The 17,518-nt window shown below is 44.6% G+C and overlaps 1 protein-coding gene across 7 annotated transcripts in view; it reads left to right on the forward strand.

Annotated features, from left to right (window-relative positions):
* The window catches only part of AGBL3 (ATP/GTP binding protein like 3), an 80,147-nt gene that overhangs the window by 16,551 nt on the left and 46,078 nt on the right, over positions 1 to 17,518 (forward strand). For 6 of the 7 annotated variants that reach the window (XM_030548414.1, XM_030548412.1, XM_030548411.1 and 3 more), the window contains 7 exons: positions 163 to 301; positions 1,002 to 1,784; positions 4,184 to 4,346; positions 5,164 to 5,290; positions 9,645 to 9,745; positions 9,906 to 10,027; positions 11,736 to 11,802. In XM_030548414.1, coding sequence (XP_030404274.1) covers positions 163 to 301; positions 1,002 to 1,784; positions 4,184 to 4,346; positions 5,164 to 5,290; positions 9,645 to 9,745; positions 9,906 to 10,027; positions 11,736 to 11,802 — 1,502 coding nt within the window. The remainder of the gene's footprint in view (positions 1 to 162; positions 302 to 1,001; positions 1,785 to 4,183; positions 4,347 to 5,163; positions 5,291 to 9,644; positions 9,746 to 9,905; positions 10,028 to 11,735; positions 11,803 to 17,518) is intronic. The other variant, XM_030548413.1, reaches the window with a different exon arrangement.

Below are 17,518 nucleotides of genomic sequence, written 5' to 3' on the forward strand. Positions count from 1 at the left end.
GAAAAGCATTGGGAAGGAGTAGCTAAAACTTTGCACGACTTTTTTGAGAATTTACCCTAGATATGCCCTGAAAATCAAGTGTGTAATTCCTGTAAACAGTTTTAGGCATTGCTGGAAATCATTAACAACTGAATAATATGTATGTTCTGCTCCTTTCACTAGCTAACGAGGAATCCTGTTTTATGTATTCTCGAGTAGGAGGTAGCTACCCCTCAAAGCAGGTCATCGCTCAAGATTGGGACAACACTTTGAACTTTGAAGCACGTTTTGAGAGTGGGAATCTGGAAAAGGTGGTCAAAGTGTAGGTTTATGATCTTTTCCTCTTTGATGAGGTAGCATAGACACCAGCTGCAGTCAAATACGCCTTTGTAAATACCCTGGGTGATGTTGGGGCCTGCACCCTGAATTACACTAACAGAATAAACCCTAAGAATATTTTCATGTGGACTTCAAATGGAACAATCTCATAACTGTTCCATGGCATTAAATATTATCTATAGGTGAAATTCACTTCTGTACAAAGGGTCTGGGCAAGGACTATGTACTACTGGTGTTGCAATGAAGCCTCAAAATGGTGATGTAGGCCCTCAGCACACCCTACATGCACAAATTCATACGCGTACATTCACACTTTTTTTTTAGAGATGACAATATTTTTTTATTTAGTTGAGTGAGTTTTTTTGCACAAGACCTTTTTTTAATGAGCCTTGGTTTGGTCACACATTTTAATTATTTTAAGTAAGCACTAAAGGCATGTGGTGGTTAGATTACTGACGCATTCCATCTAGTCTGACATCCTGACCCTAGCAGCAACATATGCTTTGATTGTTTATATGAAAGTGGAAATCCCCCCACACTTGCTCCTGGCTAATTGTACAGTGTTTTATTGTGATGTTGGAAGAATTCCTTCTCCATCCCACAGTCCCCAGCATGATTTGAGTCTGTAATGAATTTCTGTGGTAACCAGCGTTAAAAATGCTTGTCTTCTTTCTGTACATCAGTAGTGAATTCGAGTACCAGCTGACACTGCGCACTGACCTCTACACAAACAGGCACACCCAATGGTACTACTTCCGAGTAACCAACACTCAGGCAGGAATGCCTTATCGTTTCACCATTGTCAATTTCACCAAGCCCACCAGCCTGTACAACCACGGTATGCGTCCACTGTTGTACTCAGAAGTGGATGCGAAGATCCACCGAGTTGGCTGGCAAAGAACAGGAGATGAAATCAAGTATTACAAAAACAACCTTGGCCAAGATGGGCATCAGTATTTCTCACTCACTTGGACATTCCAGTTCCCACATGATCGAGACACCTGCTACTTTGCCCATTGCTATCCTTACACTTATTCCAACCTGCAGGACTACCTGGCAGCCATCTCTAGAGATCCAGTGAAGTCAACGTTTTGCAAGATCCGCATCTTGTGCCATTCACTAGCAAGAAACATAGTGTATGTTTTAACCATCACCAGCCCCTCAGAAAGTGGCAAGGAGGCAAAGCATAAGGCAGCTGTGATTTTGACTGCAAGGGTGCACCCAGGCGAAACAAACAGCTCCTGGATAATGAAGGGCTTTCTGGATTACATTCTGGGTAACTCAGGCGATGCTCGGTTGCTCCGTGACACTTTTGTCTTCAAAGTGGTACCAATGTTGAACCCAGATGGTGTGATTGTGGGAAATTATCGCTGCTCCTTAGTAGGTCAGGACTTAAATCGTAATTACAAATCAGATCTGAAGGAATCTTTTCCTTCTGTTTGGTACACCCGGAACATGATCAGAAGGTAACATCATCTCTCCTCTCTTCAGAACAAAAAAAAACCTTTGTATTCGTAGTGTCTGTTATTTAGTATAACCACTGTTTGCACTATATTTGCCTTATTTTTATTGCCTCTCATCTCATATTTAACCCATTCCGTTTGTATTATTTGTGTAAATTCTAAAAAGCATGAGTTTTTATTGTAGTTTACAATGTTCTTCTGTTGCACAGCACCCTGTAATATCGCTTTAATACAGGGAATGGAAAAGATTTCTTGGGTAGTGAAGGAGAATTTTTCAGGAACCATCAACCCCAGAACAGAAAGTGATTTTTTTTCATAGTCCTTCTCCTCAGTGCCCCCCACCAAGATTTACAGATGAAGGCCCTAATTCTGCTCCCATTTGTATTCAGTGGGAAAATATCTGCCAACTTCATTGGTGCAGGCAGGACTGGCTCCAGGCACCAGTTTAGCAAGCAGGTACTTGGGGCGGCCACTCTGGAGAGGGGCGGCACGTCCAGGTATTCGATGGCAATTCGGCAGAAGGTCCCTCACTCCCGCTAGGAGCGAAGGACCTCCCGCTGAATTGGTGCAGATTGCGTTGCAATTGCGACCTTTTTTGGCTGCTTGGGGCGGCAAAACCCCTGGAGCCGGCCTTGGGTGCAAGACAGTGTCCTAAAGTGGGCCAAGTCCAGAGTGGATCCCAACCTTGTATTTGACTACTAGTCCTATCAGGTTTACTGTATATTTCAGTATAAATGTGTTTGGTTTTTAATGCTTCACTTCCTTATGCAGTGCAGACATCTAGTCATCTGGTTATACATATAACTTCATACCCAGAGTCACCATTCAGGTTTGGCTTATGTAACTGAGTTCTTCTAATGGCTTTAGCTTTGAAAGAGCTCTGTCAGTGCTTGTAAAGCTAATATTTAACCTACAATGTCATTTACAGTATGTTTTGATTCTCACGTACTTGTTTAATCATAAGTACTTTCCCTTTGTGCCTCTATGTTCTTCAAACGAAAATCCTTCTGTCTAACTTATCACCTTTCCATTAGAAAAATATTCAAAAAAGTTCAAATTCAAACACTGGCTTTTGCTTATTTCCATTTTGGCCTGTCTAATACTCACCCTTTCAAGAGTTTCTGATTACTCTGGGGAAGGACTTTGGAGCCTGCTAGAGAACGAAAATGACTGTTCTCCCATAGGAGACAACTTTTTTAGATTTGAGAGAGGACAAAAGTTTTTATGATAGATGGATACAGGCTAGTCTTTTGTAAAGATGTGTAGCAGAAAAACCCTCTCTTCATCCTGCATCCCAGTTTTACAATTTAAAGGCAACTGGTATAGCAAAATAGAAAAATAAATACATTTAGAAAAATCTGCTGAAGTGCCCCAAATATCCAGACTCACATTTAGCACATTATCAGTTAAAAAAGGCTAATCCTTTTTTCCCCTTTCTTTCTTGATCCATCATGAATTGCCAACTCCTGTGCAGAGTGATGGCCCAGCATGAACGAATCTAGTGATATCACATCACCTGCATGAAATCCTACTGGAACTGCCTTTTTGGAGATGTGTTAAATTCCATTTTTTTTCCAAAACTTGTGCAGTTTTAAAAGTTCCTTTTAAAAAATTATAGACAAAATGCAGCATATTCCAAAACTTGCAATACTGCAAAAAACTAATACTTGAAACTGATACTACTTTCACCCTGAGTGGGGAAAGAGCTATCTGCTACACAGTTCTGTGCTATATATTTGTAGTGTGTTATAAGTCTCAAGATTGTGCCTTGTGTATGATGTGGCATACAAGAAGGAACATAAAAGTAGCATTCTGGGGCAATACTTCAAATTGTTTTAATGTACACCTGAAGTGGCAGAAGATCATTCCTATTGAGGGTTGATAGGACTGGAGGGGAAATTTGCCAGAGTGAATGTATTTGGGAAGGGAAATGTGGAGATGGAAGGGAAGACCCAGATAATAGTTGTTGAAGAAAGGAAGATCAAGGGAATGAGATATAAAATGGAATAGAGTACAGTTACCCACATTTTAAAAAAATGACTCCCACTTTTTGGACTCATGAAGAATGATTGATCCATTACAATTGTTTTAATAAAATGAACACAAAGTTCTGATGCAAGCCTTGGATCCTGTTGTTACTAAGCCATGGCACACTTTTGGGGCTTGATCTTGCAAGGTGCTGAGCTATTTGGCGCTGATCTATCAAAGCATCTAAGTGCATGCTTAATTCTAAGCACATGAGTAATCCTGTTGAAATCAATGAGATTACTCATATACTTAAAGCTAAGCATATGTTTATGTATTTAATTATTCCTATGAAGATTGCTGCAACCCATCAGCCCTGGCTGATGCAGAAAAAAAAAAGCATTTATAGTAAAATATTGTTTCCTCTCTTGTTACAGAGTGATGGAGGAGCGTGACATTCTCCTGTATTGTGATCTTCATGGTCATAGCAGAAAAGAGAATGTCTTCATGTATGGCTGTGATGGTGGGGAGCAAGCAGAGATGCCATGCTTGCACCAACGCATCTTTCCTCTCATGATGAGCAAGAACTGCCCAGATAAGGTAAGCAAGTTGCTAACTTGAAATCGTCCTTTCCTATACTAAATGAAACTTGTGTAAGCCAATCTGATTTACTAAAATGTCAGTCAGTTGCAAACAAATTTATTTATAAAGGTACTAAGCATTACAAGATTGTGCTTTTATTGATAAAAATGACTTCTGATTGGCTAAAACACACAACAGATCCATTCTCTAAACCAATAGGGATTCAGCAATTCAATAATAGCACAACACACAAACTATCATACTAGATTTATCACTGTAGCATTTGAGTCTAATTCTGTTTTCTTCAGAAAACAATGAGGAGGTGATCCAAAGCTCCATGTGGTCCAGGATACCAAATTATTGATTTGTTCACCCATGACAGAAGAGCTATTCAGACTTTTACTAAACATGTATCTCACACCATCTTAGTATTAAAAACAGAAATGGAGGCTTTGGGGGGCTGGTCCAGCAGTCTGGTACTAGTTCAACTAATAGGGATAGTATGAACAGCAGTATTAAAAGGTGTTACATGTGTCATGATTACAAATACTTATTAAAGTAAAACAAACTGGTATAATCAAAGTCGGATTCTCATTCCACCCACCGCTCTATTGTATCTAAATATTGAAAGACTGCCATGCACCATATGTGATGCAATACTTATGTACTGCAGGGTGAAAGAAGGATGGATTGAACCTGTAACTATTTTCCTACTTGGGCTTGAAAGTTTTACACATTAGTGAAGTTAAGAAAAAACTGCTATCTTCATGTCTCCTTTAGTGGGAAAGGGTGCTCCTTAAAAGACAGGGAACTGACCCTACATCCTTCTTTTAAGTTTTCATTCCCAGACTGCAATTTCAAAGTACAGAAAAGCAAAGAAGGGACAGGTCGAGTAGTGATGTGGAAGATGGGCATCCGCAACAGCTATACTTTGGAAGCCACTTTTTGTGGATCTAAGCTAGGTAAGTCCTTTTTATTCGAGGGAGATTGTAGGGGTCATCAAACAAAATCTAGTTTTGATTGTTTTTACAGCTGCAGTAGTGATCTGTGATGGTTTTAGCTACCATCCTCAAAGAATCCTGTTTAACACAGATAAAGGACACATTCTATAAAGTTAGAGTGAGCATTTTAATTCAGGGTATGCATAAATTAACTTCAGGTCACAGTTCTTACAGACATGTACTGGAAACCAATACGTAATTAATTAGTGGGCCTGCCTACCAAATTAAATGGAATTGCTAGAAATAGATATACCAGAAACAATTGTACAAATGAGTGGAGAGATTCCTTATTAAGGATACGTGGTGAGAGGCAAGGAGAAATGTTATTAGTCGCAAGCTGGTTTTGTTGAATGTAATGTCATATATAATTCCATCCCTGTGAGACACTCAGAATGGGGACCCTGTCTACACTGGCAAAACATGGATTTAGAATTTTCTGTAGGTGGAACTCCATCAGTAATAGCGATAGGGAAGTTTTAGTGTGGACATGTCTACCGCATTCTTACGCTGTCTGGACAAGAGCTTCCACCACTGTTGCACCAGTAGGAAAGTACAGGTCAAATTTTTCTTAGTGTAGAAAAGGCCATCGTGGCCAGGGCCAGATTAACCTTTTGTGGGCCCCGGTGCCAAACATATTTGTGGGCCCCTATGTAGTTACTGTGGGCTCTGAGTTGGGCCTGGTGTGGTAGTGCCATTGGTGCCATAGTATACTCGGTACTGAATCTCAGAGACATTTTTCATTTTAATCATATACCTCTACATGACTATATGAATTGCCGTACACAGCTCCCTCAGCCCCCAGTTTTTCTTATTGAGCTGTACACTCATGTGGGTTTACCAGGGTTTACCAGTGTCTACTGTGAGTAGAATTTTCATAGTGATCAAGGAAACTCCCCACAGATTTATCTCCTTCCTCATTCAGACCCTCTATAGCCATGTCTCCAGTACCACCCTATGTCACCAGTCACTGCATGTGGTCCTAGTCTCAGCTAAGAGTTCTAAAGCCAGCAGATACCTGATCAATTCTGACAAATCCCTCCCTCAGCACCCATCCTGCCATTTGAACAAGCCCCCTGCAAACACCATTTCCCCAAAGTGAGGATTTAGCCCTTGGGAATCTGAAGACACCAGCCTTTGTCCCTCTGCTCCTATCTACATGCTAGTCTACTACCTGATCACCACTACCTCTCCCAATACTTGTTTCCTTACTACTTTGGACATGCTCCCCAACCATCTGGAAGCTCCCTCTGCAAGCCTGACCTGCTTCCTCTTTCCCTGCTCCCCTTGACATTCCTTTCCTACTGGTGACCTCTGTTCCGTGAGGTTAACTCCAGTTTCTTATCTGCTCTAGCTTAATGGCCCCCAGTAGTCACAGAGCCACTTGTAGCTTCTCTGGCTATAACCATAGGGCCAATTGCCAGAGGCCAGCCTTAGACAGCTGCAGCTACTAGCCGCAGGAGAGGTGGTAATTCCAAGAATGAACATGTTTGAACCTTGCAACAGCAGCAGTAGGGACTCTAAATCCTCAGCGCTGGCCCTAGGCAGCTGCAGACTCTCGAGTTAGGCACTTCCCTCCTCTAGGCCATGTCTTCCTGAGTACCTGAGATTCCCAACACCTGCAGCAGAGGCCACCAATTCCCACGCACCCCTCAGCTAGCACACAGTCATGCAGAAAGTGCAGCCTGAATGATTTTGGAGGCTGGAGTGCCAGGAGGTTCCGATCCCTGAGCAGCAGCTCTGCAACAAGTTCACATGCCCCCCCTCCGCTATGAAACCAGGACCCTATGAAGACAGTGGAGTTACCCTGTATATAATCAGTTCTATCCAAAGCCTGTTGAAGTGAATGGGAGTCTTTTCATTGTCTTTGATGGGCTGTGTATAGAGGCAAAGAACCCCATTCTAGACTCTAGGACAGGGGTCGGCAACCTTTCAGAAGTGGTGTGCTGAGTCTTCATTTATTCATTCTAATTTAAAGTTTCGCGTGCCAATAATACATTTTAACATTTTTAGAAGGTCTCTTTCTATGTCTATAATATATAATTAAACCATTGTTGTACGTAAAGTAAATAAGGTTTTTAAAATGTTTAAGAAGCTTCATTTAAAATTAAATTAAAATGCAGATCCCCTCGGACCTGTGGCCAGGACCCAGGCAGCGTGAGTGCCACTGAAAATGAGCTTGAGTGCCGCTTTCGGCACGCGTGCCATAGGTTGCCTATCCCTGCTCTTGGAGCAAAGTGCATTCTGTGTGGCACTGGTTTACGATTGTAACAGGAAGGTCTCATATGACCTAGTGAATAAGAAACACCTCCTACAGCACCAAACTTTTTCTGAGAGGCTTCCCACCCAATTACTAAATGTAAACCTGCTTTGCTTACAAGGGCTGAAAATATCAGGTAGTATGGTCACAAAAGCAAGGCACTAATGAATTCAGTAAGAATTTTGGATGTGCACAGAACACAGACAGGACTGGTTCCTGCATGGTTACAGCACTGCTCTGAAGTGGAACAATGTTCAGCTTGTGTGATTGGAAGATATCTGGATCCATATTGTAAGACTGTCCTACATAAATGAGGAAAAGTTGAGGGGCCTTTATTATTCTTTTGTTCCATTCTTTGTTTCTATGGGGAATTTGCCAGTGCAATATTACTGTCTTCCTTTTAAACAAACAAAACGAAAAAAAAAATGGTAATGGCTCTTAAAAATAGCAATTCCAGGGCTAGTTAGCAGTGGGAAGACCCCAGCATTTGTTGCTCAATTTTATCCTACTTTTTCTATAGCAGATTACAGTGGATCAGCATATTTGATTTGGGATAAATGAAGTAACAGTTGCCCAAATTGAGCTTGAGCACTCCTGAATTTTGAGGGTGTTCAAATCTGGAAAGCAGGTGCTAGATTCCGTTTCTGAATCTTAGATAAATCTGGAAAAGGAAAAGTCAGTTTCTATTTTCATGGCTCAGAAGTGGAAATTCTCCTGTACTGTATCTGAAGCTGTCCAGCTCCTCTAGTAGAGTCCCCTCTCCCTTACTTTTCGTTTTAACTTCTAGTGGGATCCACATACCTCCCTTGCTAGGCTTCAGACAGAGGGGTGCACTGTCCATTTAGTCCACCCAGTTCCTTCTTTGGGGGCTGCCAGGCGAGGTTACACTAGCATCCCTAAGACAGTCTGGGGAAGTCTTCTGAGATTGTACTATCTGGGCCAAAGCCTTCTACTCCTTGGGCACACTTGTTCCCCATTCACACTGCCACTCCCTTCTAGCAGCCAGCTCTCCATTCACAGCAAGCTGCAGCGCATAGAGTCTCTCAGCTTCCCCCCTCCTTTTCCTGTTGATAGTGGCCAAGGGAAATGTAGTATCGTCCCTGCTCCAGGGCAGGCTCTCTAGGCAGGGAGCTGGCCAAGGAACTACATTTCCCAGGGCCCTGGGTGGGGTCTCAGGTCCCATGCTGGATCCAGACTGCTCTGAGGCTCTGTTTCTGCAGAGGGGAGGAAGCGAGTGTTACAGGCCCCCTTCTGAGTTTGGGCCCGGCACTATGGTGCCAGTGGCGCCATGGTAAATCAGGTCCTGATCATGGCTATAAAAGAGGGTGTTTGCTTGCTCAGAGAAAGGAGGAGATCACACACAGACCAAGAGTGCTGACCAAACACATGGCTTTGCCAAGTCCAGAATGTCAAGCTTTGCTATAGGAACTATTCAGTGATTATTATCCCAAAACTTTTGGCCGGCCAGCCTAACATTTTGTGCAGTCTCTAGAATGAACAAGTGTATTCAATTTAATTTGTAGTTACATGACTTTTCTCTCTATTTTCTATTTGGTATGCTAAATAAACTGTGCTTTATTTAAGGTCATTTTGGTTTTATTGACTGCTAGTGTGGAGAATTACTGTGAGCCACTCCTGAAAGAAGGAAATGAACCTCTGACCTCTGGTGAGAGGTGGAGGGACACTGAGAAGCACTAACTTCCTTATTTGATCAAAGGCATGGGAACCAACAGATCCATTCCAAGAAGTTTTGCGCATACCCTGACTTCAGTCAGATGGAGCACAGGAAGAACAAGACAATGTCATAATCATGTCATTTGAGCTTTGTATTGAGATGGTAGAAAACTGTTCCAAGATGTCTTGGAAAACCAACAGCCTTCACACGAGTTTTGGGAGGGTGGAGTGTTTTTCTGGGAGCTATATTGTAAGTTTGTGGAGCAGCAACTAGTCTTGAACAAAAGAAATTTTAACTTTCAACCACCATCCTGAAAATATCACTGCAGGGAGTGAGCAGAACAGTTATGTCTTCATTTTTAAGTATCTCTGTTGATGTTTCAGGTAATAGAGAGGGCACTCACTTCAACACTGAAGACTTAGAGTCAATAGGATACCATTTCTGTGATGCCCTCTTGGATTACTGTGATCCAGACAAGAGTAAGGTAAGAAAAGTCCTTTTTAGAACTACTGGAGTAAAAATATTTATGTGATAAAATGTGGCACTCTGTAAAGTAATAATAACAAACACTATATTGGTTTTGATAAGTGCCTTTCAATAAGGCAATGGACTTCATTATTAACTAAGTGTATGATCTTCCCTAGTATTATCTGTGTCTGAAAGAGTTAGAGGAAATGGTGAAACAGCAAGCTAAGACCAACTCAGAGAATCTTAATTGTGACTCGGATGCTTCTGTCACAGATGCCATTTTAGACAAAGATTCCAGGTAAATCAAAACTATTGAGAGATATTGAGATATATTCTACCTTGGTGTGCACTCCAGTAAAGAGGACTACACTAGGCATTAGATTAATTACCAAGAACTTAATTTTGAAATTACTGGAAGATAGTTATATATGAATCTCAGGCTGAGTCTTTAATGATCATTTGGCTGCAGATAGAACCTCTTTATCTGCTCAAGCTTGGCCCTGACCTACAAAAGAAAGCTAGGCTTTCATTAGCTCAGTGTGGGGTTCTAAAGGCATTAGAGAGAGATGGAATTGCACTGACTGTAAATTGATGCAGAACTAAATCAGCTGTGTTATGTAAATCAGTACACTATTTTTCAACTGTACACTTTTGCAGAGGAGTTTAGCTGTAGGATAAAGTGTATCATTTGCTTTTAGTGTACATGTAGAATCTCAGAGTTACAAACACCAGAATTACGAAATGACCAGTCAACCACACACCTCATTTGGAACCAGAAATCTGCAATCAGGCAGCAGCAGAGACAAGGGGAAAAAAGTAAATATAGTACAGTATTGTGTTAAATGTAAGCTACTAAAATAATAAAGAGAAAACACAATTTTTCTTCTTCATAGTAAAGTTTCAAAGCTGTATTAAGTCAATGTTCAGTTGTAAACTTTTGAAAGAACAACCATAATGTTTTGTTCACGTTACGAACATTTCAGACTTACGAACAACTTCCATTCCTGGGGTGTTCGTAACTCTGAGGTTCTATTGTATTGCTGTGGAAAGGAGCCAGTCTGAAGTCCTGTACTCCATTTAGCTATAGAATAGGTCCGTCGTAAGCAATAGTAATACATGATTCCTCACAATGACCCAGCAATGTGCTTCTCCCCTGAATGATCCACCACTAGATATCGGGAGGAATTCAATCTCCAAGGCCCAATCAGTCCTTGATCTCACTGCTGAAACTGACAAGTTAATTAATGACAATTGTGCAAGTGATTAATGAAATGTGGACACTGGCCTATTGTGAATAGTTCGGAGATCTCCAAACTCATTTCACAAGGAGTAATATTTTGTAACTTTTTAAAAATCTTGATGCGTCTAATTAATACAGGAAATGAAATATCTCTTGGCCCTTGTCAGTGCATTATTTTCAAAACTGCCTCTTCAAAATACTATCTGCATTATGAATTACTAAGAAGTACATGTCCCAAAGCTGAAGTCTTCACTCCTCTTGGTGAATAATAAGCAAATGAAGAGATGAAGTTTTGTTTTATTTTGTTTAATACAGACAGGCCTATCTTAATGCCTGCAATACACTGGATCTTAGTAGAGAACTAATAGAAGGCTCAGTTATGGAAAACAAGATGAGATGTTATTAGATGAAATGACATAAAACAGAGTGAAAATGCAAAGTAGAATTATGACTATCTAGAAACTGGAAATGTCATCTGCACACATCAAATTGTACTGAGGAACCATGGTTTGTCACACAACTCTGTAGTCCCCATGATCAAGGTCCCCACTGTTATATTGCTTAACTCCAGGTCCTGCAGCCTATACAGTGGGATTGTGTGCTTTAGATGAGAGAAATGTGAAAACCACAATCTATGCAGCATTCCCAACAGGGTTACTATTGGGGATGGGGGAGGGCAGGGCACTGCCTTATTATATGAATGAATTCAACAAATTTTTTTCCAGTCCAAAACTAAGGAAATAAAACAACGTTCAATCCTTCACAGTACCCACGTTTCTGACAGCTCAGATTCCAATGATACAGCTGCACACTGGCTAAAACCAGATACTCAGGTACACTATAAACTTCTTTCAGCTGCTTAGATCTCTTTACTGGGTGTAGCAAGAAAGAAATTGCTTGAGTTGAAAGAACAGTTTTCTGTGCTTAGGCTAAATAGGAGGTGAAAGTACACCAGTACCCTGATATAACACTGTCCGCGGGAGCCAAAAAATCTTACTGCGTTATAGGTGAAACCATGTTATATTGAACTTGCTTTGATCCGCCGGAGCGCACAGCCCTGCCCCCCCCCAGAACGCTGCTTTACCGCGTTATATCTGAATTCATGTTATATTGGGCCATGTTGTATTGGGGTAGCGGTGTATGTAACAAACTAGTCATAATGCTAGTTAATAAATTGAATATGCTTCTGGATTCTCCTCATATTAAGTACAGTTAATAGACTGTGTTGGTCTATCGCAGGGGAGTGCAAACTACAGCCCACAGGCCGGATCCTGCCTGCCTTGGCCCCGCACCGCTCCCAGAAGCGGCCAGCACCACCTCCCTCCAGCCCCTGAAGGAGGTGGGGGCAGAGGGCTCCATGCACTACCCTCGCCTTCAGGCACCGCCCCCACACCTCCCATTGGCCAGGAACACGGAACCATGGCCAGTGGGAGCTACAGGGGTGATACCCGCAGGAGAAGGCAGCGCACGTCGGAGCTGCCTGCCCCACCCCACCCCCAGGAGACACTGACGGACATGCTGGCCACTTCTGGGAGTGGCGCAGGGCCAGGGTAGGCAGGGAGCCTGCCTTAGCCCTGCTGCATGCCACTGCCGCCCCAGAGCCGCTTGAGGTAAGCAATGCCTCGCCAGAGCCCACACCCCAAATCCCTCCTGCACCCCACGCCCCAACCCCCTGCCCTGAGCCCCCTAACCTCCTGCCCTGAGCCCCTTGCCACACCACTCCTGCACCCCAACCCTCTGCCCTGAGCCCCCTCCCACACTCCACATCTCTTCCTGCACCCCAACCTCCTACCCTGAGCCCCCTCCTACACCTTGCACCCCATCCTGCACCCTTACCCCCTGCCCTGAGCCCCTTGCTGCTCCCTGTCTGCACCCCAACCCCCTGCCCTGAGTCCCCTCCTGCACCATGCACACCTCCTGCACCCTAATTCCTTGCCCTGAGCCCCTTCCTGCACACCCCCTCCCACAACCCGCACTCCTTTACACACCCCAACCCCCTTCCCCAACCCTACATTCATGGCCCTGCATATGATTTCCCCACCCAGATGTGGCCCTTGGGCCAAAAAGTTTGCCCACACCTAGTCTATCACATGACAGTGAGCTGTACAGTATTTCCAGGTGCAGTCCAAATCTATAATGCAGAACAGTAAATAAAATTAGGGTTTTCATATAATGTTCTATAATTGTCATAATCTTCTGTACTAAGTTCTTCAGAATTTTGTTTTCCATTTCAAAAGAAAAACAGTTTCTAGCTTTTCTGGTTACAAAGAAATATTTTTGCAGTTTAAAAGAATAAGCAGTTCTAGGATCGTATTATGCATCATTGGAATGCATTGGAGACAACTTTTTATTACAGAAGGTGGAGGAAGCGACTAGAGGAGAGGCAATTCTAGATTTGATTCTGACAAACAGGGAGGAACTAGTTGAGAAGTTGAAGGTGAAAGGCAGTTTATATGAAAGTGATCATGAAATGATACGAGTTCTTGAGTCTAAGAAATGGTAGGTGGGAAGACAGCAGAATAAAGACAATGGACTTCAAGAAGGCAGACATTAGCAAACTCAGAATTGGTTGTTAAGATCCTGTGGGAAGCAAGGCAAAGAGGGAAAAAAGAGTTCAGGAGAGTTGGCAGTTTTTAGAGAGACATTATTAAGGGCACAAAACTGTCTCAAAGCATAGAAAAGATAGGAAGTATGGTAAGTGACCATCCTGGCTTAAACAGAAGATCTTCGATGATCTGAAACTCAAAAAAGAATCCTACAAAAGCGGAAAGTAGGTCAAAAAACAACACAGGCATGAGGGGAAAAATTTAAAAGGCCAAGGCAAAAAATGAAATTAAACTAGCTAGGAACATAATGGATAACAAGAATATCATAGAGAGTACACTTATGAAGTTTGCAGTTGATATCAAGCTGGGAGGATTGCAAGTGCTTTGGAGGACAGAATGAGAATTCAAAATGATCTTGACAGACGAGAAATGGTCTGAAATAAATAGCATGAAATTTAGTAAGGACACGTGCAAATTACTACACTTAGGAAGGAATAATCAATTGTGCATTACAAAATGGGAAATAACTGCCTATGAAGGAGTACTGCAGAAAAGGATCTGGGGATTCTCTGAGTGCTTGCTTATGTCCATTCCAGTGTAGGTGTGTGCTCTCCCCAAGCACTGCCACCGGAAAGTTTTCCCTCAGTGGTATCCATTGGGTTGCCTCTGGTACCTGCTTAGGTCACGCCCTCATAGCACCGATATACAGAACCACGCTGCCCCTTCAGTTCCTTTTTACCACCCATAATGGTCGCTGGAACTTCTGCTCGTTCTTGCGTTTTTCCCTCAAGTACCTTCTCTCACTGAACTTGTTTTGTACAATGTAAATAGTTACCTTTTTAAAATTGAGTTTTATGGGTGTCGTGCCATAAACCGATGCCGGTTAGCGACCCACACGCTAGGTGCCTTAAGAGCCTGGGGCAGGCGCACGTGCACTAGTGTTGCAGGATCTGCAGGGGCTTCAAACCCAGAATAAAAAAGGATAGGGACACCAGTCTTAAGTTCCTCCTCATGAAGGTAGTGCTCTGTCCCCCTTTGGAGCCAAGTCATGTGGACTCCGAGCTGAGCACTTCGACTTCTGTGAAAAGCACCCTGGCATCTCTGAGAGAGGCACAGCGCCATTCTGTCTCCCCAGCACTGAGGAAGGACTCCGCACCTACGGCCCAGGGCTCCCAGCACCGACATGCATCCCCGGCGCTGAGGAAGTCAACTCTAGGGGACGGGACTCTTGGCACCGCTCTCCATCACCAGTACTGACAAAGAAGCAGAGAAACACTGACTGGGGGCATTCTCCAACTCCAAGGTCTATGGGCCATAGAGACACCAATAGAGTACAACCTATGTTGGGCCATTCAGAGACACCAGTGGGGCATGCAGTACTGTTGACTCCAGCCCTGGGAAGGGCACTGTTGATCCAGTACCATTGGGCTCTCCCAGTGTTCAATAGCCCTAATACTACCATCTTCATGGGAGATGTTTGAGGCAGTGAGGGTCTAACTATCCCTCCCAGTGCCGCCATCATCAGCCATTCGAGAACTGACAGTGGTAGCACTGGAAACAAGGACCAGTGCGACACCGAGGCAGGTGCTGTCGAAGGGCAAGCCAGACATGTTGGCACAATATAAATCTCCTCCCTCCCAGCACCATTCTCCAATACCGGTCGGCAGTGTTCCCTCTAATTTTCCCCACACATGAGCGGAATTAATTTTGTTATGTGCACCAATATCGAGGTGATGTGTGACAAATCACATAGATGTTGGTGCACATAACAAAATTCACGTGGTGAGGGTGGGGCTGAGGGGTTTGAAGTGTGGAAGGGGGCTTAGGGCCGGGGCAGAGGGTTGGGGTGCAGGATTGTGAGTGCTCTAGCTGGGGGTCGGGCTCTGGGGTGGGGCTGAGGATGAGGAGCTCAGAGATGGGGTGCAGGGGTGGGAGGGCTCCGGCTGGGGGTGTGGGCTCTGGGGTGGGGCCAGGGATGAGGGGCTTGGGGTGCCGGTTGCCCCAGGGAGAGAGGACTCCTCCCAGATCTCTCTCCCCACAGCAGCACCTGGACTAGGGGAAAGAGGCACATCTCAATGCCATGGCAGCTCTGGGGCTGGAGCTGTAGGATAGGTGCCCCTTCCCCAGTCCCAGCAGGCTCGGGCTGGGACTGGGTTTGGGTTTGGGCTGGGGGAGGGGCATCCCGGCCATGCCTAGGTCCAGGCCGTGCCGCCCTGGCTGTGCCTGGGGCCAGGCCAGGCTGCTGTGGCTGTGCCTTGGGCCACGCTGCCCAGGCTTCATCTGGGGCTGGGCCACGCCATGCCTAGGGCTGGGTCAAGTTGGGCCACTTCAGCTGCACCTGGGTCCAAGCTGGGCTGCGCCACCCTGGCCACAGCAGAGTTGGGAGCCTGCACGGCACTAAATAGGCTGCTGTGTGGCCACGCTGTTTACAGGAAATTTAGCCAGTTCGTACCACTGTCCTGGTCGCCAAGAAGTGACTCCCCAGACACTAATTCTGAAGCGGAGTCCTACGCCTCATGCAGGAGAAGACACTACTCCAATTGGTGATACCCTACAGCTGACATGACCCAGGGCATGCTGCCAATGGCCTGGCCACCAGCACAGTGGCAAATGCCACTGCGGTGGCCATTCTGGAATCCCTGGACTTTCCATCCACTCCATGGCCCCCAATCCAGTCTTACTCCATCATATTGAAGTCAAGAGCTCCCCCACCATCCTCTTCGGAACAAGGATCGGTCCCTGGTGCTGAGCCTGGTAACAACCTACAGGACTCACCCCCATGGGTCCCATCCAGGGCAGAGGGAGAAGAACACAGACCTGTGCCTGTACAGGCTTCTACTGCCTCCTCTCCCGAAGAGGTGGTGTCAGGAACAACTATCACATCCTCTCAGGACAATTACAGGGTGCACCAGGAGCTCCTGAGGAGGGTAGCCCAGAACCTAGATGTCCAGGTGGAGGAGATCTCCGAATCCTCCCATGCCCAAGTGGATATTTTAGCAGCCTGAGGTATCCATGCCATTGAATGATGATGCCATCCTGGAGCCTATAAAAGCTCTATGGCAGACTCCTGCATCCCTCCAACCTACTGCAAAGACAATGGAAAAGAAGTACTTTATCCCTCCCAAAAGGTATGAATTTTTGTATACACATCTCCCACTGGGCTTGCTGGTTGTTTCAGCAGCAAACAAAAGGAAGAGACAAGGTCAACAGGGGCTGACTCCCAAGGCTAAAGGTACCAAAAATCTGTTGTCCTATGAAGTTCAGAAGACAATTCTGGACCTTCCATTTGAAGGCAAATAGCTTTTCTTGGAGCAGACTTAGCTTAAAGCATAGCTTAAAGGACTTTAGAGCCACCCTTAAATCCTTGGGGCTGCATACACCAGCCCCACCAGGAAGCATTACAAGCCCCAGGGCCCAACCAATGGCCTGTTTCTATCCACTACAGCAGAGACAGGAGTAAAGCAGGAGAAGGAACAGAGACTGCAAGAGGAGACCTCCATCCCAATCCTCATCTGCCCCTGTGCCTGTCTCCCCTCCTACTCCCCGGAGACACTAGGGAAGGTCTAAGCAGGCCTTTTGACGGGACGACTTACCAGGACGCAGTATGGATTCAATTTCTCTGGAGTCTGTGGACTGTTTATCCCACCTCTATCGTGTGTGGGCGCTCATTACCTCAGATCGCTGGGAACTATGCATGATAGAAGTGGAAAATACCCTTCTATTCAGTTATTCCCCTTCTTTCTACCCTCCCTCCCCATCTCTTTTCAGGGATCCTTCTCATGAGAAAGTTCTAACCCAGAAGGTGCAGTCGCTTCTAAGGGCAGGAGCAGTGGAAACGGTTCTGCCAGAATTAAGAGGCCAGGGGTTCTGCTCCCTTACTTCCTAATCCCAAAGGCCAACGGCAACCTATCATAACCTAGTCCCAGATTTGGACCTTAGCATCCAAAATATGAGGGTTAGCATGAAAACATCCAAGCTTAGTTACCAGCTTGGACCTGGTAAA

Source organism: Gopherus evgoodei, chromosome 1 (genome assembly GCF_007399415.2).
Source record: "Gopherus evgoodei ecotype Sinaloan lineage chromosome 1, rGopEvg1_v1.p, whole genome shotgun sequence".
Taxonomy (NCBI): Eukaryota; Metazoa; Chordata; order Testudines; family Testudinidae; genus Gopherus; species Gopherus evgoodei.